General features: G+C 42.1%; 1 protein-coding gene across 5 annotated transcripts in view; it reads right to left on the reverse strand.

The window, feature by feature from the left end:
- The window catches only part of ZNF608 (zinc finger protein 608), a 113,838-nt gene extending 96,395 nt beyond the window's left edge, over positions 1–17,443 (reverse strand). The window contains exons 1-2 of one of the 5 annotated variants that reach the window (XM_047778522.1): positions 17,155–17,400; positions 12,668–13,767 (exon numbers count right to left, since the gene is read on the reverse strand). In XM_047778522.1, coding sequence (XP_047634478.1) covers positions 12,668–13,579 — 912 coding nt within the window. In that variant the 5' untranslated portion in view covers positions 13,580–13,767; positions 17,155–17,400. Of the gene's footprint in view, positions 1–12,667; positions 13,768–14,807; positions 15,441–17,154 lie in introns of those variants that run through there. The other 4 variants (XM_047778520.1, XM_047778523.1, XM_047778524.1 and 1 more) reach the window with 4 other exon arrangements.
- Between the last annotated feature and the right edge of the window lie 4,552 nt (positions 17,444–21,995).

Consider the following 21,995-nt stretch of genomic DNA (forward strand, 5'->3'; position numbering starts at 1 on the left):
CAAAGAAATCAAATTTAGGTGAGCATTTGCTGGGATTTATCTCTTTGGTAGAAAGAACCTGATTGGGGAGGGGGGCATGAATGTTTAAAAACATATTTACCTAAATTCAGTCTCAGTGACTACAACAGGGCTAAATTTTAAGAGACTTCAAAGCCTGAAGTTTTAAAATTATGTTGGATGTCCACAGAAGTAAAATCCAGTCTCTTTCTTCACTAATATAACAACTGTTAATAGAAAAGCATCCAGAATGAACAGTGGAACATTTTAAAAGGTCACTGGTCTGACAAGGCTGAAGCCATTTAGATCTAATCTTCATACCCTCCCTCCTCTCATGCCTATAATCCTCCTGTTGCTCATTACCCTCCAAAAGAAAGACGTGTAAAATGAAGCTACCAGCCATGATTTAAACTGAAAACCAAGCCATTTCAAGAGGATCATACCAAAATATCGGTACCAGAGCTTTTAGGAGCAAAACAAAACAAGATCATGTTAAGCCAGTAAGTTCAATTTATCAAATATGCATCAAGTAACAAGCAATTTTAATGTTACCGAAGGAATGGGCTTTTTCATGGCCAAACAACATACAAAGACATTACGTAGAAACAATACTTGTAAGTAACCCTTAGGGTGACAGTTTACACACAAAAGAACACTGTGAGATAAAGGGTTACACTCCCAAGAAGATTAATGTAAAAATAGAAAACAGGGAACTGGGGCGTGTTCAAAATGATACTTCTAGAAAACAGCACTTTACTTAGTGAGCTCCTTAAACCCACTGTTCATAAACAGAGGAGAAGAACCACAACCACAGCGGGAACAAATGCCATGATTTTCTGGTCTTCTACTGTTAGAATCTAGCCAAAAAAGAAAGAAAAGGAAGAGAAGAGAAAAAAGGAAAAGAAGAGAAAAGAAAAGAATTAAGAAAAGACAACCTAAAATTCTGGCTGCCAGGCAACAGCTCTTCCCCTCCCAAAACTGCTATACCACTTCACTGCCATGGCTGCAGTTTCCCTCTATTCAGTACCATGGCCACTAACTAATGCAATACTGGGGAATTTCTGCAGAGGGTCTCAATTATGCATTAGGGCCATTCTAACAAAGGCTCCCCACCAACCACCCCATTTCTCACACCACCACCCCACACCCCTTCGTCCCACTTTTTACTGCCTACCTCTTCCACCACCATCACCAGTCCACGTCATTTGAACAAGAAAATTCAGCAACAGCCTGGGTCCCCCTCCTCAGTTGGAAGAACTTTTTTTCAGCTTCCTGAGCAGGCAGCAAAGAAATGACAACCTGCCTGCCCTCCCCCTGCCCCCCTCTCTCTTTACAGCTTAAAAAGTACACTTAGCCATGCAGTTCTCACCATTCAACAATTCCTTCTTCTTTTGTGAGAAACAAGGGTAAAAGCAGCTAAGCATGGTCACAAAAACATAACATGGGGCATTCAATTCCTATACCTCACGGACTCATTCTTCCACCTCCTGGTCCATAGGATTTGGTGACTGAATAACTCTTAATCTGTAAACAAATGGTTGGCTCTACAATTAAACCATTCATTCTTTTTTTAAAAAAACTGCCAACCCAAAGACTTCTAGGTTCTTCCATTATTTAGTGCTCCCAATGGTTAAAAGGCAATAAGCTCATTTGGAGTTTATAAAACTATGCACCATCAACAAAAGCACATAATGTTTCCAAGACTCACGATGGCTTCTATACACACAATGGGGAGCTGTGTGTAGTCTCCCCCAAAACAAAAATGCCCAGCCCCAATTAGGCGCCTTGGGGGCCTTCAAAGGAGTTATGCTAAGTTGCAAATACAGCAAGGTCCACTTGAACTCCAACTGTCTTGCGTGCTTTTCCTCCCAAGGTAGGGGGAAAGCTGGGGCAGACCGACCTCATTAAAGGGTAATTAGTGAACCCCAGGACTTGAGGGGCTAGCACAATCATGCCCATTGTGAGCAGTTCACTATGGGGCCACTCTTTTCTCTCTCTCTTTTTTTAACCCAGGAGGTCTCTAGAAAGGCCCACATTTAAATTTTTATGGATTTCAATCTGGCTATTTTTTCTACTACCAGTCACAGACCAAGAAGCAAGCAAACAATACAAAGAGCGCTTCTACTCCTTTGGTGAGAATTTCAGCATGGCTAAAAGTTTTTAAAGAAAATAAATGAAATCATCTCTATCCTATATGCAATAAATAATTTTAAGTAAGTCTTTAAATCGAGTGAAATAAGTGCCCCACCTCCTAGTTACAGAGACTGAAAACAGCACATAAAAAAGGACATTATAAATCAATCAATATAGGGCTTTTATGATTACACGTGATGATGCTTGCCACGATGCCTGCCATAGGGGGGAAAAAAATCCATAGGAAAAAAATCGATCTATTTACATGTAAAGGTGTTATTTAAAAACTAATACAAAGTAATGTGATCAACATAACCACTTCACCATCAATAAAATTCTTCACACCTCTTTAAAGGCCATTACTACTGTTGATATCAATCTGCCAAGATGCTGAGGATTGAACACCACTATAAAACACATCAGTAAACTTGGCTGTTTACATTCTCTAAGAGTACCACCTCTCTGCAAATACGACACCCAAGACTGCCTCGTACTTAAATTCGCAGTCATGAAAAAATACTTTTTTAAACTTAAAGCTAAATTTGACTTGCTCAGCAACTAAGACGTCAACAACTCTAACATTTACATATAATGAGATGGACCAGTAACTCCGTTAAAAAAAAAAAAAAAAAGTTCCCTCAAAGTAGAACCACCCCCAAAACCCAGAGTCCAGAGAATTCTCCTAACAGTGGGTTATGTAGGAAAGGGGGTACTGGAGTCACAGGAAGCCATCGACTACACCTACTGCAGTCCAGAATTTCCAACAGCTTCCAGAAGGTGTGCTCAGGAGAGTGTGCTCAGGATGGAGACACAAACTTGTCGGGTAACAGTACCCATAATTACATCTTTACCGCTGCCCTTGTTATTCGTTAAGCCAATTAATGACCTGATTTATTTTTTGAGTAGCAAATGAAAGAATTTAAAAGTGCGTCCCAAGTCCTTTGTGTTTTGACCAAATACACTTAAGCTGTATGTGGCAGCGAATTTGAGTCTCTTTGTGTTCCATTAAAACACAGCACCAGGAAGACCCTCTCCATTAAACTTGGGTAAACATCCTTGTTTTATTTTAGAAATACTACGAAATTTATTTGCTTTTTTTGTTTGTCTTTTTGCTATTTCTTTGGGCCGCGTTCCCAGGCTAGGGGTCGAATCGGAGCTGTAGCCACCGGCCTACGCCAGAGCCACAGCAACGCGGGATCCGAGCCGCGTCTGCAACCTACACCACAGCTCAGGGCAACGCCGGATCCTTAACCCACTGAGCAAGGGCAGGGACCGAACCCGCAACCTCATGGCTCCTAGTCGGATTCGCCAACCACTGCACCACGACGGGAACTCTTAAATTTATTTGTATACCTTAAACATACATAATACATTTGGAGAAATCTTGAAAAGATGGAAAAGACTTATTAAGAGATGGGGGGGACACACTGTAGTTGTGTTTTTCTTTAAAAAAAAAAAAAAAAACTGAGGGTATTATAAGGGAGGGGGAGGCAAATCCTGGAAGTCATTCCAAACAGTTGGAAACTCTTCCTCTTAAAGTAAATCCAAAGACTCAAAAAATAAATATTCAAGAGCATTAATTTGTTTCTAGATGTGTGCGTGCAAGTAAAACAGCAGTCATAACGTGGAAATTTCAGTCACATTTTGCAACTAATTGGAAGCAGATTAGAATTCCGCCTCAGGGGAACGTTGTCAAACTAGAAGCCGGAGCAAATGAAGAAAGAGGTGAAGGCGTTGTGAAGAGCTGACAGATTTACAGCGCTCAGGGCTATAAACGGGTCCGGGGAGGGAAGGAGGGCGCGCCCCGGCTGCGCGCGCCCCCGCCTCGGGCCCCCACCATCGGGAGCGCGCCGCCGGGCCACGCCCCCGGGAGCCCAGGGCCCTCCATCTGCTCCCCCGCCGCAAACAATAACCTGGGCCTTCCCAAGAAATCCGTGGTCCTGATAAGATAGAAAACCTGCTGGCTGATAAACCCCCGAGCAGGGAAACGTCAGAGGGAAAGAAGGTTTCTTTCTTTTTTTTCAGGTGGGGGAGGGGAGCGAAAAGGCAAGCAGATTGCGGAGGATAATGCAGCAATGGAGTAATGGAAACAGCTGCTCGCTTTCTACTTCAGTGTCTGGCATCTGCTGCGGCATCATGGGAAAGGCTGGTGAAGGATTTGGGCAAGGAATGTAAATGGAGACAATTGGCCAAATGGAGTTTGATGCGGAAAGGCTCAATTGCTCTGTTCTAAAATCATGTTGTTCCCTTTGGGGAGCAGAAGCCAACAATATTACTGAACTCAAATTCCACCTTCAAAGCAGTTGAAAGGTTTGGGAATGTGAACTGCTTTGCAATCAGTTCAGATGTGAGAGAATATAAAGGGAGAAAGCCTCGTTGTTGGAACAGCCTCCATTTGTCCAAGTGTTCGGCTCATCTTCCACAGATCTTTGTGGAAAAGTTAAATCGAGAGTCCTTTTTTTTTTTTTTTTCCTATGGAATTCATTTACTCTGAGAAAAAAATGTTTCTTAAATCACCACTGCTTACTTCTGAACTGGCTCAAGGGACAATTTCTATTTGTTGTGCCTATTTTCCCCTTGGCTGCAAAGATTTGGTTCTAATTTCATTTCCATCACAAAAGAGCTGGCAAAGAACTAAAAGGCAGAAACACATAACTGAAGTGCTGCTGTGCTAGTCATAAGCCTATAATAAAGCACAGATTTGATAGCATTATCCATGTACTGTGGTGAACCACACACAAATAAACAGTTCTCCATGAAGAATGAAAACCCAAGGCTTCAACCCTTCCAATTCAAACATTATTGTTGCTTTTAACATGAGCCATCCATAAATCAGCCAAGGAGGTGACAGGAAATCCAAAAGTAATCTGGTCTGGCTATGCACACTTTGTTAAAAAAAAAAAAGTTAAAAGAGATGCTTTCCAGCTCATCCTGATGATGTTCTATGTGAAAAATGGGTAAAACTGTAAAACTCAGGCACAGAAACAAATGGTACTTTTATGTCAAGTAAATTCCAACATGTGGTGCGTGTAGCAACCAAAAAAAAAAAAAAAAAAGGACGGCCCTCAAGGATGGGGAAAGCTTGCTAACCTAACAAGGAACAACTTAGAGAGGACCTTTGAACCTTCAGTGACTAATTCGAAAAGACAAAAAGAAGGACCTAAAGCTGCCAGGGAACCAGATGTGCTTTCCTGAGAAACCAAACCAGGAGTTTTCTTTAATCAAAAGGACGAACAGGGACTTCTAGGAGTTTATGAAAGTGTGACCAATTGGAACTTTGTCGTCTGTTGCTAATTGAAGCATATAAAAGAGTCCATTTCTTAAAACATACTACCAACACTTTTTTTTTTTTTAATTCACTGCCACATGACAAAAACCAGAATCAAGTTGACTAGTAGAAGATCAGTGCAACCAAAGACCGAGCTATTATTTCAAACTGTCAGGGGAAAGGCAGTAAAATTGCTACCAGGTCTCCTTAAGTTACCCTTCAATAAAAAGAAGCCATCAGGGAAATAAGAGGAAAAGAAAACACATCAAAACCTTAAAAGTCCCTTTAAGTAAAATTATACGTCTATGGCTCCATGCCATCTGCTCTGTGGTTAACATAATAAGCCAATTCCACAACCTAAATATCTGCTTTCTAAAATCTTTAAGGATAACGTGAAATATAATCAATATATTTTTAAACTCTGAAAACTTCATTCACATGGCATGATTGGAATATGCCTAGATGTCCCTGTGGGCACATTTCTCCTAAGGTGCTAGTTGAGAATGAGGATTCTTAGGAGCTGCAAAAAGCTCAGTAGTTGTGCTAGAAGAGTCACAATGAATAATAAACTGCGCTGGGAGGTGGGGATGAGAAAGAAGAAAGAGTAGCTTTGAAAAACCAGCAGTCGTATTTATTCATTACTTCAAACCCATTTGTTTTAACAGAAACACCCTTCCCCCTTTGAGTTCTCTATTACAACCAAAATACATATTTTTAAAATTCTCATTTAGCTTCATAGGGCTGTACTTCTGGGTGCTAGAGGAGATCCACGCAGTTCAAGAGCCACTGACTTATCAAAATATAATATCTGCTTGGTAATCTCTTTAATTCTTCAGGCAAAACCTCGTCATCTATTTTAATACATTCCCAAAGGTATTTCTAACCAAAATTAAGCAGATATGCAAAACTTAGCTTTAGGAGCAAAGTACCAATCTCCCCTTCTGGATGCCCTTAGAGCACTCAAAATAACATTACAAACAGCCTGATGATCAATCCACTACGAATTGTTTAACAGCCTTTCATTCAGTTGCAAGGGCTTTGTTCCAACTGCCAAAACCTTTCGCTTAAATTAAAAAGAAAGTACAGCCAAGAGCAAGAAGTCACTAAAGAAACTTCAGCCAGGAGAGAGCACTGCACAGACAAAGAGGGGCTAATTACCTTGCAGCAGAGTGGAACAGAAAATCAACTGTGACTTTTTTAAAAGAACAAAGCCCATGCTAACTAAATGCTCCCAATCCACTCCCAACCCAACATCCACACATGCAATTATAACATGTATATACTCACACCTATGAAATAAATAACAGGCACCAAATACCAGTAAGATCCCTGCATGAGCCTGTAAGGATGACTTAAGTCATTCTTGGGACAGAATTTCACTTGTTCACTTTCCCTGTAACCTTAAATGTACAGATGAAGAGGGTATTATTATTATATGACAATAGTCCCAGTGGAGAAGCATTATTTCCACTCTGATGTTGCTAAGGATAGCCCAGAATTCCCTTAGCTTTCATGTTCTACAAGAATACTACCCAAGTAACTTAGGAATAAACTGTTTAGTATTCAAGCAAAACCCTTGATGTTCAGATCACTGGCAAGTTCAGAGCGCTGGCAATCAAAACTATGTTGTGCTACAGTAATTACTATGAAAAACTTCCAGTGCTTAATATTAAAGAATAGAATAACATGATCCTTCCACCTCTTCTACACCTCTAGAGTGTGTTCAACATGGCAATTATCTCCGTTCAAGAAGCAGAGAGTTTAAACTGCATTGAAACTCAATTATACCCATGACTTTTTAAACATACACTTCAAAAGGCAGGTTTCATCACATTCAAATCGCTGCACGAAATCTTTTCCCCAACTTATAAAATATAGATTTTTATCCCTCTCCCGCGAGACCTCTTCCAGCATAAAAGTGATTTCTCTTTAGTTGTTGGACCCCCTTCTTTGTGTATTAAAGTAGAGGGACGACTGAGCTGGGGGCGAAAGACAAAAGAGAGATCCCATCTGATAAAGGAACAGTGGGATGTGTAGCCCTCCCAAACGTCACTGCCACACCGCCTGGCACTGCCACCCTTTTAAAAAAGCCAGATCACACACTTGTTAACAAAAAACACATGACTTGGCTACTTTTAAGAATGCAAAGGAACTAGGAGGAGTAGATTTATGATTTAAGTGCTTGTGGCTAAAATAGCTTTCCAATTATCAAGGGCCTCTTAGGAAGAGCAAGAATGCATTATGTGTTAATGACCACAACCAGGGGTCCCTTCTCCACTCTTTTGTCAGAACCGGGGCAGATCCTCCCCGCAGCTTCACCATTAACATGTCTGTTTCCTGTCAGCCCACTCAGAGATAATGTCATTTATCTCCGAGAGGCACAAGCCCAGTCATTAGCTTCTATAAAAGACCTCAAACAAAGGCCGGGGATAATGTTTTACCCTGGGCTCTTACTAAAACCAGAACCCAGAAGCTTAGCATCTAAAAGTCAAGGGCTCCAAAGTTATCATCCTTCAAAGAATATTTCCCTCATTATCAACAATCTGAGACTCACAGCTCTGAACCAGAGCACGTCTGTGTAGAGCCAACATCAGCCCAGGATGCTACCACCTACAATTAGATTAACCAATAAAGGCTGACCAGAGTTAGCCTGGGAGAGCCTCTGCCTCCCCCCTCCCTTGCCTCCAGGGGGAAAATTGACAGAATAATTCAGGTGCGGACTAAACAGTCAGATCTTTGAAGAACTGACCCCTCATTGGGATTGCCTGCAGGAACCGAATAACCATTATAAAGTGTTCAATGGCTGGGCTTCTGGAAATCTTTTAAATAAAAGTGGAACTGGTTAAAATAAATGTCGGAACATGTGTTTTCACAGTGTTGCTCATATTACTGCAATTTCGAGTTCCTGTGAAGTACCAGGTGAACTTTTTTAAATTAAAAAAAAAAAAAAAACACGCACACACAGTCAAAATTGGAGCAAATCTCAGCCATTCAATCCGTGTTTTTCATGCTGAAAACGAAGAACAGATGGTTCTTTCCATGTAGTTTGAACCTGGTTATTGAACACCTCTGTGGTTAGGGAGATTTCTGCTTAGCACTTTCGGCATACATTTCATTTACTAACTATAAAATGCTGCTTAGGAAAAATAAGTCTTTATAACACTCTAATTAAAACCATCTTGCGGCCAAGCAATTTCACTGGAAGAGCATTCTTAACCTCATTGACATTTGGACGGTCAATCCCTGCCCCCCGCCTCTTTTTTTAACAGACTATCTGCAAAGTTATTAAAAGTTGCTAAACATTATTTTTATCTCAGCACAATCTTGATCAGTTGCATTTTTAAAAAAAACGAAAAAAGAAACACAGCAGATCTCAAATACTCTGCTCAGAACCCAGCGATGTGCCTGGTCACCCAATAGCCAAGCCTCCGCGGGTTCTCACAGAAAACTTCCTTGGGGAACGGGCAGCCCCCTGGGTACCCATCTGAAAAGCCCTGTCCCCCTCCAAGGAAGCCTACAGAAAAGAAAGCAGCTGCATCAATGCTGACTGAGAGCCACCCTTAGTTACCAACATTTTTAACAGCTAAATCCCTTATGTAGCTTTCAAAACAGTTTGCTGTCCAACAACAATGGACTTTGTTTTTTAATTATAGCAAGTGACCTTTCTGCCCTTTTATTTCACAGTAGATAAACTGCACTCTCTAAGCAGAATTTGTCAGGGGCACTGTATTTGGAGGACGGGGGAGAGCATATCATCCACAAAACTCATTAATCAAAATATGTTCTTCAGCTGCTCACACTCACTTAGAAAATGTGCCAGCATTCCCTAGGGAAGTGTAAAAAGGCTTCTACAGGAGAATAAAATAAAATGAATGATATCCTTCATGGACAGGTCCATTTGTAGACACCACATTTAGACTGCTAAGGACCAGCTTAATGAAAGCAGCATGATATTAGAGAAATCATTCTCTTTTCTGAAAGTGTACTGAAAAGTCAGAACCCTAAGACCCAACTCTTAAGATCTCCTGGGCCTTTCGTGTGTATTTGAAGTCTCAGCTATTTTTAAGATTTCTGCCATGCATTTTTCAAATCCACAGCCATCCAAAAAACCCGTACACTGTATTTACCTATTTAGCCCAGCTGAATGCCTGCAACTGATAACCTCAAAACTGTAAGACTGAGGCTAAAGAGGATACATGCAGAAGAGCCTCAAAACAGGCTATTATGCTTCAAAAGAAAGGCGGGGGTAGGCAGGTGGAGAAGCAGGTTTTAACAACCAAAAGCCAACCCGTCAAATCTACTTATTCAGACATGTCACTGGTGGCTTAACCACAAAATGGCTATAGAAATATAGCTCAAACATCTTAGAATTATGGCATGTTTTGATTTTGTTCACGTATTAAGGGAGTGGCGACTTTTACAACATACTTGCGGTTTCCACATAAAGGAGTAGAACACTCATTGATTTAATTAGGTTTCATAAGGTCCAATTTATCATGTTTTACACGACTTTGTGTAGTGAAGAAACAGAATAAACAGACCAAAAATAGACATTTAAGCATGCTGTGAAAATTAACTGGTGACAGCAAGTCTTATGAATCTCCTGTGAACCATCCAACCAGAAGGGAAAAAAAAAAAAAAAAAGCACATGCATACCACATTACACACTAGTCCCCTGGCCTTTGGTTTTCATGTTGGGCCCCTCATGAGCCACATGGGATGGCTGAAAATTAATCATCTTCATTTTTGAAACACTTACTCTTCACAAGCCCAAATAATCAGGCAAGGCTGAAATTACAATATTGTACAAAACGGCAAAAAAAAAAAAAAAAACCTTTCTCAAAGGATGCCTCAGTGAACGATTCTGTCAGGTAAACTTTATCCTACCAAATCTTTCCCTCCTAAATAGGTACCCTCCCATCATCAGGACGTATTTTCTAAATTGAAGGCGATTTTTATACAACCAAGCGTTTGTGGAGTTAGAGTCACTTCCCTGGGTGGCATTTGTATAAGGGAGTGCCATCTCTGTGTGCCAAGGAGGAAAGCCGTCTGAAGAGAAGTTCTTCTGGGGTGGGGTAGGGGTGGGGTGGAAAGCCTGAAGGAACAGTGCTCCAGATCCTGAGCCAACACCCCAGCTTGACAGAGAATGGCCAACACTGCAGGATTGAAGGCCCTCAGAGCCAGCCCTGAAGGATCTCTGTGCCCACAACCAGTAGCCATGGTTGGCAGTGGCGTGAATCTAAATGCACTATGCTTGCTCCCCTCCTCCACTCCAGGCCCATCCAGACTTGTTTGCTCTTCATTAGGTAACTCACATTATCACATTTATACTGCTCTGACTGAAGACGAGTTGCAAGTACATGAATAATTTAATTCTTCCATTTTTCATCCAGTTTCCTCTGCGACTGGAAAGTGAAAAGAACACAAAAACTGGAGAACCGACACCACGCTCTAATCTCAGTTGCCATGACAGCAGCCTTTGAGATACTGAAATGTTCCGATTGCCAGCTAAACAAAATTGTTGAATGTGAACATTTGGCTGGAAGATTAAAAGGCTAAGGGGAATGCAAAAGGGCAGTACCTCCCACATTCCAGGCAGCAGTGAATCCAATCAAATGGCTCTGACTCCTTAACCACAGCCATTGTGAGCACTGGATTAGGGCAATTCATCTAGATAGTTAGAGCAGATTAGAACTGCAATTTGAAGACTATTGGCAACAAAAGTAAATGCCCTACTGTACGAATAAGATTTCACAATGCCTTTTAGAAGAAATTATGTGAAACTACACATTGAAGCATACGAATCGAAACCTGGATTATTTCAGTTCATCCATGTAAAACGCTGTCTGACCATGGGGATATGAATAAAAGAACCAGACGTTCAGAGGCTTTTTGCAATGTCGGCATTATCTACATCTTCGGGTACCTTTCGTCAACTTCAAAGATCATAAAACCAAAACTTCATCCCCATACGCCCATTTAAATCTGAAACCCATGAAAACAAATAAAAAGATGTAAACAGACAACAGGGAGTAATTGTGCACAGAAACATTCACCCCAAGGCATTCGCAATTCTGATCAAGTTAGAAACAGCAAGAATCACCTTCTTTAATAAGCATATATCCAAACAACCATGCCACAAACCACATGGTATGAATTTTGCTTCTGCACGTCACAATCTAGAATTAATCTGAAGATTAATTTTATAGACATAGCACACACTCCACCAGCTCACTTCCAACCTGCTCCATGAACAGAGTGCCTGCAATTCTGGGACAAAACTCAATGCACAATAATTGCCAGACCAGCAAGTCCAAGGCCTCCAGCACTAAATGGCACAACACTGGGGCCAATTTTTCAAAGGCAGTGTGTCTACGTGGACTTTAAGACAATGACAAAGATGGGAGGAAAGATCCAAACTGCCTAAGTCAAGGCTCCCCACTGCTTAAATGCAACACAGATCTCTAGTATCTTTTGGCTACGTTTCCACATTTCAGAATACCAATCAACCAAATCTATTTCACTTTTCTCACCAACCTTTCAGCTCCCAGGTCAAACTAGAAATCCAAGCGGTAACACTCTTTAATAAAGTCTCCAGCTAAGAACTGGGCAAGGGAGCAAAGAATGAGTCCCAGCAGCCACCAAAACCATTCCATTCTTTCCTACACAGTTAGGAAACCAATGAGCCTGGGATGCCAAGGTTTAGTTCAGCACCAAAAACAGGATGATATCCTTTGATAGAACCGTTTCGGAGAACATCATGAAAAAAAATAAATGGGTTGAAGATGGAGTGTAAATCGGAATCCTCGACATACCTCTCCCAGGAGGGAACATGAACCTTGCACCTAAGGACACAGTACCCAGAAATTCTGGGACATGTGAAGGAAAACAGAAGACAGTTCTCCTTCAACAAGAAACAAGGACAAGAGTTAAGTGGGTACAGGAGCAGGTTTTCTATTAAAAGCACACCGCAATTGGCTGACTGGCCAGGAGCCCTCCTGTGGGGGGAAAGGTTCTTTGAACATTCAGGCCCTCCCACCTGGGGACCCAAATGCTAGCACAAGCAGCAGCTGAAGCAAGAGCTAAACACTGCACCAAGTAAGCTCCCCCATCCATCCCCACCGTCCGTAGAAAGGATGCACAGAAATCTCACAAAGAGCCAGAGAGCACGAAGAGGTGTGAGGCACACAGAGGCACTCCCCCCCCAACACCCACACAAATGCACACAAAGAGGAAAGTAGGAGATCTAGGAAGGCGACTTTATCCTACCTTCTCAGTTTTCAGTTTCTTGATTCGCCTGTGGCTCTCCTCCTCCTCCTCTTCCTTCTTTACCAACATAGAGTTTCCCATGAGCCCTGAATCCGGGGCACTTTTGCTAACTTCCCCAGCAGCCGCGACGCTGCCACTCCCAGTGCCCCCGCAGTGGAAGGGGCTCGCGCCACCTCCATTGCTCTTGGCCCCAAAGCCATAGAGGTGCCCCCCGGAGGGGGCCTGGCTGCCACTGCCATTCTGGTGGCCCTGAAGCAGGTCGTGCTTGTCCTTCCTGGATTTCCCCGCATCCTTATCCCGCTTGGCGCCTCGGCTGCTCTGGCTTTTACCTGGCTTCTCCTCTTTGCTTTTCCCACAGGAGGCCGCCCCCGCGGTGGCAGCGGGGGTGCCGGTGCTGGTACTATTGCTGTTCGGGTTGCCGCCGCCGCCGCCGCCGCCGCTCACACTTTGACCCAGCGCTGAATTCATGCCAGTTGCCTCTCCAGGGCGCCCTTGGACTTCCTGCCTCTTGCCAGTGCCGCTGATCTCGGGAATCCCATACAAGGCAGCAGAAGGCAGAGATTTATTAGCATCCTTAGAAGTTTTACTCCTTTTCACTTTTGATTTGCTGGTCTCTTTGTGTGAATTCCCCTGGGGAGCAGAGGGCTGAACAGAAGCAAATTTTAGGCCATCAGCTAAGGCTGCGGTAGCACCGGCCCCACTTGAGGCCAAACCTCCACAATCCTTGGAGTTGCTGCTGCTAGTGGTGGTGGTGGAATTATTCATTTCAAATTTCTGTCTGTCCTTCTCCAAATCAGCGTCCAAATCAATTATTAAATTTCCAACCCCGATTTCCCAATCATCGCCACTGTCATAAGTATCAACCGTATTTGGATCCACACCTTTTCCTGCCGTAGAAATGTTCACTGACATCCTGAAGATGAGCTCTCTAGAATAAAAATCCGATGAACTTTCCTTTGGAGATGAGGGGACATTCGTTTAGCTCCGCTGGGCTTTCTCTTAAAAAAAAAAAAAAAAATCTTCTAATCTTCCTCTTCTTTTTCCTGCCCCAGGAATGTGTCCAGGGATTTTTACACCCTTCAGTCCAGGTCCACCTTTTCCTGTGAAGGGGGGAAAAGTCGAATATTTCTTGTCTGGGTGTTACCAGAATAAAAAACGATTAATATTGGGGAGTCAGTAAGGGGTACAGGGAAGGATGGAGAGTAAAGTGGTTCATGTATTGTCTCCACAGTCCAATATCAGGTTTAAAGGAAAATAACCAAACCCGAAAAACATACCCATGACAGTAAGCATCTCACAGCAGCTAAAAAAGAAAAACCCTTTATGAACAGCACAAGGATAATCACTTTTTTAAAGGCATCAAAATATCTTAAGGATCTGAGTCAAGTCCAGAAAGGTTTAAAAAAGAAAAAGAGAGAGAGAGTTTAGGATTTTTTCTTTCTGGCACATACACATGATAACAACCCCAGAAACACAGCCTGAACACTCAGACAAGAGGAAGGAACACGCTTTAAACATCCTTAAACATGTCCTAGATCTTGCAATTTAAAAGACCAGACCCTGGAAGTTCTCTGAGACTAGTTTCAGAATGATGTTACTAAATTCTCCTCATTTCTAATTTTATTACTTCTTTTTACAAATTGTCTGGGCAATCTGTTTTTGTTCCCAGTAAGGAACAGAAAAAAAAAAAAAAAAAAAACAACCAATACGCCCCCCCCATACCCATACCCCCCTCTCCTATCCTGTCTTTCCCAACAGTTAATACAATTTTATTCTTGAAATATACACACATGTCTTTCAGAGCATTTCTCTATTAAAGAAAAGACAGTGTTAAATAAAAGGCTAAATATCTGCCTTTGGAGAGAAAAAAAATTACATCTCAACAATTCTACCGTATTCCTAGGTCACAGACTTGCTCAGTCTGTTAAATATGGTGCTACTGACTGTACGGGAAACTGATTAAGACATACACTTTAAGTGATCTGCGCCAAGGTGGCCTCAATGACCGCAAATGAGTGTGTGTTTGACAAAGATCAGTTAAAACGGTTTTTAAAGGGATCAGCCCCTTTTTAACAGTTGTCAAGAAAAAATAAATAAATATACATACACACACACACACACACACACAGACATTGCTTACCTTTAATCCTTTATCATTTTTTAATTAGGCCAGCAAATCAAAATGCCTTTCCCACTCCACTCGGCAAACAAGCCTGTGCCTCATTTTACTTAAACACCAAATGATCAAGAAGGAAGGAACCAAATAACACATCTCAGCCAGAATAATCACTCGATAACATTATTCCACCTCCCCATCCCCCTTTTGGCAAACGAATCAGTCCTTTTCTCCTTAAAAAAATGTGTCACTGTACAGCTGGAAGATAATGTTTCACATTCACAACAGAAGCACCAAAAGGGTTTTTTCCTCTTAACAAGCATCGAGAATAATAGTTTTTTAAAAAAGAGAGCGAGCTTAGAGAAAAAAGTTTTCCCAACTTCTCATTCCGCCTTCAGTTCCAGACTTCAGAGTCACCGTGATCAGTAAGTAATGATCCCATGTAGCAAACCTACAGGCGTCCGCTAGTAACAAGACAGAATGTGCTAACATCGGGATAAATTAGTGAAAGGGAAGAAAGAATAAGAAGAAAGGACTGAAAATCTGGGCTGGATTCCGCCTGTTAGTCGGGAAGTGGCATTTTTCCGCCCGTCCTGACAGATTTGATTTCTTGAACTAACTTAAGAGGAAAGGAGGGGGACGCGGGGGGTGGGGAGGGGGGGAGGAGGAAAGGGGGGGGGGACGAGAAGCCCGGCAAGAGGAGAAAAAGAAAGGTGCGAGGGGGAGGGGAGCAGAGGATTCAGGGAGCTGATAAACCAGTTTTAACAGCCTTCGCTCGGGGCGGGGGTCGGCGGGGTGGGGAAAATAACGGCGTTTAAAATTGGTTCAGTCTTCGAAACCTAAAGGATGTGATGTTTTCCTGTTTTATGTTGTTTTAAGAAAAAGGAACCGAGTTCCTAGTATAAGTCCCTGAGGGGGAGAAAAAAAAAAAAATCTGCTGTCGCTCAAGTCAATCAGTCATGTGGTAATTCGATAATTAGAGGGGAAAAAAAAAAAGATTTTTTTAAGGCGACCTTTTTCAGGATAGTTTTTCCCATTTATAGTCGCAGCAAACGGTGCGTCTCCTTTTTATTTATTTTTCTCTCCTCCTCCTCCCTCGCCCACCCCCTTCTGTGTTTAGTCAGATGGCCCCAGAGCTTGGCTTAGTATTTTTAATTAGCTGGCGTTTGGAAGCTAAAAGCAGTAATGAATTGTTGATGGATTGGAAGTGGAGAGTCGCTTTGCTGGAAATGTCGGGGCTGGGAGAGGGGGATGGGCGAGTTAGCAACAACCAACCATCTAAAAGAAGCGATTTTGTTACAGTGCAAGCCTTTCACATCACGTGAGGATCAAGGGCTCAATTGGTTGTCGTGAGAACAAAAATGGTGACAAGCGTATCAAGAAAATACTGATCTGGTCTTTAAAAAAAAAGCTGAAGGTCTCTCCCCTCCCCCTGCACACACTCTCCCCCACCGCCGCCTCCCCCCACCCCCGCCCTTGCAGTGGGAGCAGCTACAAAGTTATGAATGTGAAACATTTCTCGCAGATCTAGGCTCGGAAGTTCGGAAGGAGTGAAATGTAATGAGCACAAGAGCAAAGCAGATGTTTTAAAGAAACACCTTATAAACCTTTCCTCAACTTATCTCCAATTTGTCGGCTTTCCCAAGGGGCCGGGATGGGGACGACCAGGCGAGCGGGGAGGGCACTTCCAAGCTACTTGGATTTTAGGGACCCCCCCCCCACCAATGTCTTAAACAAAGAAAAACATTTTGCTAGCTCCCTAGGCAGGTCCTGTAATAAACACACCATTGTTACTATTTGTGGGTTTGTTTGGGTTGGGTGGGGCTTTTTTTTTTTTTTTTCCTTAATGGTGTTTTTGCTGCTTGCTTTTTTAAGGAGGTGGAAAACGGTAATTATAACCATTACATGTAATGGGTGACTATTCCCTTGTTTAATATTAAATTATTGGGCACTAGATGTGACAAGAGACAGAAATCGGCTTGCTCTGCCCTTGCCCCCATTTTCCTGGCTCGGTTTGGAAGAGGGTCCTGCCCAGCTAGGATAGGAGAGGGTGGGGTGAGGTGCGCTAGAGAATGGACACTGCAGATCAGGATTTGTAACTGTGTCACTTTTATTCTCCTTGGGTTAGAGCCCAAAAGGTAATTTACTCTAAGTTACCCCAAGTGCCCAGTCAAGCTTAATTTGTGTGAAGAAGTTACAAATGCTTCACCCTCCACTGAATAAAAATTCACCCTTTCTTGGGTTGTTGTTCTCAATGCAAAAGCCAAACCCTGTAACTAGTTCCTCATTTCAATGCATAAAACTCGCACATTCCCCTGCATGAAGTCCCCGCTAAGTGCTATATAGAGACACACCACGCAACCGTACTTACGGTCTGTATTGGATCGAGTTGACCTTTTCCTTCTAACTGCATTGAATGTGTTTAGTTGCAGCCGCTTTATTTTGGAAATTATAATCTCTTCAACAAATTTATTATTAAAGAAGATGGACCATCAAATGTCACAGACCGTCCTGTGTATTTTTTATAAAAGCAAAAATTAAAATAAAAAAAAAAGAAAAATCCCCCTGGTGCACACACACAACAAGCTTGTTCTGCAACACTGAAATCAGGACTGAAACACAACACACACACAGGGGGAGTGGAGCAAAAGGAGCTCTCAGCCTCTATACCTGAAAGGGACTTTTCTTTGTTCCCATTGCCCTTTCTCATCCGGCCAATCAGAGAGCAGCTTTTATGAAACTGGGCTCTCTCATTGGCTAGCTGCTTTCTCTTGGCTACTGTAGGGGGTTGAGATATACACACGTATAAAACACACACTGAGAGCGGGTGGGGGTGCGGTGGGGGGTGGTTGTGGAGACAAAGCGTTTTATTTTCCAACCGGATTGGGGTTGAGGAACCTCCTGCAGTAAGATGGGGGAAAAAATGGTGCGCCTGTTTCAATTACTACATCATTCACATAAAATACTTATTTATTAAAACAAATCTCAAACAGGCCGCGAGGAGAGGATGTCGGTAAATACAAGTTTGATTGTGTTATCTTGGGGGAAATAATGTATGTGATCGCTCGGTGGCAGAGGGAAGCCAAATGAGCCACTAGCGCGTAGCGAGCGAAAAGGGAGCCTGGCTGTGTGGAAATAACTGCGAGCGTTTTGCTGGCTTCCCTTCCGTGTTGCAAGGACTCGGCAGCGCGAACTCCCAAGACTGATTTTCTGTATTGAAGCTTCTGGCTTTCAACCCTTCCCCACCACTTTGCCCTTCTTCCTTTTTTTTTTTTTTTTTTTTTTAATCCCTGTGTCTCTCATTTTACTCGCTGATTAAATAAGAAAAATCGATCTGGGGGTGAAGGCGGCGGCGAGGAAACAAGTAACCCTTTTGTTCCCAGTCTTCTGGTCCACAAGCAATGAAGTGTGAACACTGGCAACCATTTAACCACCACTACGTCAAAGGTTCTTCCCTGGAATTAGTAACAAAGCTTTCCACCTGGTCCTAGGCGCTCCAAAAAAATAAAAAATAAAATAAGGTCCCAGCCAACCATATTAACACCTCGGGTCAGACTCATTTTTTTTAAAAAATCGATTTGTGGGAGATAAATACACTAGGAAGATTAACCCCTTAAACAGTCCCCGTACCATTTTTAAACGGAAGGATTGTCAGAGTTCTCCTTCCCCCAAATCTTTAACCCTACCTTGGGGAGAGAGGGGTGTCAGAGTCCACTGAATACTGCACCTGTGCAGTCCACCAAAAACACAAACATATTTTAGAATTTATTATAGGACAAATGCCAACAACCAAGTTAATGGGACTCTGAGGTCACAGGACAAGAAAAGTTAATGTGAAATAACAAGTTCAGCATTGTACTGTAACAGCGAAAATACTTAGGCTAATGTATTTATATATATTAAGCTTTTAAAGTCCCTTTGGTTTTAATTTTTCATTGTTATTTTCCATCACTATTAAGAGCTGTAATATGGAAATTTTAAAATCAAACGGTGCTCTGAATTTAATAAAAAGCAAGTTTTAAAGATCCAACACTACTGGGTTTGTAATTTCCACATGACAACTGCAATTTGTCTTAACTGAGTCAAGTGGACACATAAAGCGACTTAGAACTAGCAGAAGATGGCTTATGATATAAATATCCAATGATGATTTTGTGGGTCAATGAAAATATTTAAGTTACATGTTTTAAGTTATGGCTGTTGACTCATATTTGGACTTTTAGTATATTTAGTTCCACTTTTTAAAATGCCTATTAGTTGTTTCACAACCCAAGATGACCTAGATTTGATGCTGCAAATAGTACTAAGTAGCAGTTTCCATACTTTGCTGAGGTATGTAAACTAGAGGAATGAAATTTATGAGTCTTTAGATCTCCTTAAATAGATTTGTATTCAAATCAAAGATGTACATTAACAAATAAAATGGGGCAGATGAGACATCTGATATCTACTTATACTCCATTTTAACTATGACGTTTGTTTTATATCTTTGAATGTACAGATTTTACAATTTGTGTGTGTCCCATTGATCATAGGACATACACAATGATTTTTAACTTTGCTGCTTTCTTTCACAAGAACGGTTCCTCAAAGAACCAGATTACTCAGGCACTCCCAGTCTCCTTGGAGTATTATCTATATTTCAGCCTTTGGAAGACCATGGCTATATCCCATGTGTGATATCAGCTTGGAAAAAAATCAATGATTAGCTCTTAAAATCACTAGACTTGAAAAGGCATAGAAAATAAGACCTGATGAAGTTCAAAAAGGATAGAAGCATTCCTCCAACACACTCCCTGGGTAAAAGCAAATCACAGGTTCTGCAACAGAGATTTAGTAAAACTAATACTAGTTTAGGCTTCCTAATACTCAAATAATCTGCTCTAACTTCCACACCTAACTCTTAACTCTTAAACCTTTTTCATAAACCCCATAGTGAGTAAAAGATAAAGGCTTCTGCCAAATTCAATCACATATGTAACCCAAACCATTCTGGATAAACTCAAGCACTTTCCTTCCATTCCAACATCTCCACACCCTATTCACAACCCACCCCCACCCCCTGCCCTCCAAGTTCTGCCAAGACACTTGAATCAGCCAGAGTTGTTCTGCTGGCTTTGTGTGTGTTTGTTTTGTTTTGTTTGACAAAGGGGCCAATCAAGAGACACCAGAGGGCTATCAGCTAATTGATGAATGACATTAAGATAATTAACTACCAGCTTAGAAAATCAGAGCTACTCCCCTCAGAAAATTGGGAAGTTCTACCACATTTTAGAGAAGGAAATTTTATCTTCATCGCTTATCTAGACCACAGGAACAGACTAGTCTCTGTACTGATTTCCACATGCATATAAGTGATAATACTAGTACATGATTGTATAACCTGTGCACTTTGTAATTTTACATTTTAGTATGTGTCTCCTCAGAGATGTGGTGGAGGGTTGGAGCTGTCTGGAAAGGAGTCTAGGGGGAATGTCGGGGTGGGAGCGGCAGAAAAATAGATAGTGTAAAGGAGCAGTTCAAGAGTGCTGCCCCATCTCTAAGAACCATCACCACCGGCTCTCCTGCAAGTACTGCTTCCACAAGTCTTAGCATGAGACATTTCCTTCTTTTTAAGAGCAGAGACCTCAATGCCAAGGAGGCCAGGGGCTTCAAGGAGTAACACAGGAAAACGTGGTGGTCTTTCTCTGGTGCCTATTTTCTCCGATTTGTGGTATATCATTAAGGATCAGAAATTATTTCTTGGCTGTTGGAGTTCCCACTGTGGCACCATGGGATTGGCAGCATCTCTGCAGTGCCAGGATGCAAGCGTGATCCCCAGCCTGGCACAGTGGGTGAAAAGATCAGGCGTTGTTGCAGCTGTGGTGTAGGTTACAACTGTGGCTTGGATCCGATCCCTGGCTCTGGAACTCCATATGCCAGGAAGCAGCCAAAAGAAAGAGAAAGAATTTCTTGGATTTTTGTTTATTTGGAAGAGAGTCTATACGTGGGCCTAGCTTTTCTAAATCTATGCCAAGCTTGACATGAGAGAGTTACTCAAGACCAAGGGGGGAAAGTGGCAAGCAAAGTTCTAAAAAACAAAACCAAAAAACCCTACCTGGATATGGACCTATTTTATGAGAAACAGAACTTAATTTAGACCTAATGAGAAGCTTTCTGGCTGCCCAGGAAGATTTTGGAGTCTTATCTGTCTGGGGTTGTTCACGAACAGACCTGCCTCAAAGCTGTGGGCAGGTGACCTGCCCTGGTTTCTAGGGAACATGGGGTTGGTGACTTATTAAGACATCCGTACAAATACTAACCATTTCTTCACTTTACCTAGGGGCCACATCCTAACTGCCTACCCAGGAAAGGTCTTTTAGAGAAAACTTTGCCTTTTCACACATGCTTACTAAATCCAATTCAAGTTTCTGTAGAGTATTTTTAACAATATCTATCTCTAGATAACTGTCTCCAAAAGTGACGAGCAGTGTTTCTCGGTCAAACATCTGACGTTTTTGCCATATCCTGAAATACCACTGGACCAAAATAAAGTGCCAAGAAGCAGATGTCTAATGAAGAGAGAGAACCCAGCACAAACATTTCCAGTCCTTCCCCATGGGGGATGGGGGGAGTGTTTAGGGAAGAAAGACCCAGATGGTGTTCACCCTGCCATGGACGATAGGTCAGGAGAGACTGGTAGACATTCTGAGATACGTTTTGTAAATATAGACATCTATACACACGGCACAACACAGCTGTGTTAACGTTTCAGGTCATTTCTTTGCCCTCTAAGTTCACCTTCAATTTAAACTCCTTAGGGTGTAACAAGGAGACCCTACATCCAAGGGAAGGAGAATAATGTCTCTCTTCAAAAATCTCCATGGAGTTCCCACTGTGGCACAGTGGGTTAAGAATCCCATGGCAGTGGCTGCAGAGGAGGCATGGGGTTCATCCCCGCCCGTCTCAGTGCGTTAAGGAGCCAGAGTTGCTGCAACTGCAGCTGGGATTCAATCCCTGGGCTGGGAACTTCCATATGCCATGAAATAAAAAATTTTTAAAAATCTTTATAATACAATTTCGTTTAAACAAATTGTAATGCTATAAAACAAATTTCCCCTGCTCTGATTCAGGACTACAAGGAATTTTAATAGTGAAGCCATGTAAAGTTAAAGGGGCAGTTTCTCCCTACATATGGAGGCATTTTCCCCTTCCTTCTCACAATCCTCAACT

Source organism: Phacochoerus africanus, chromosome 4, assembly GCF_016906955.1.
Source record: "Phacochoerus africanus isolate WHEZ1 chromosome 4, ROS_Pafr_v1, whole genome shotgun sequence".
NCBI classification, from domain to species: Eukaryota; Metazoa; Chordata; class Mammalia; order Artiodactyla; family Suidae; genus Phacochoerus; species Phacochoerus africanus.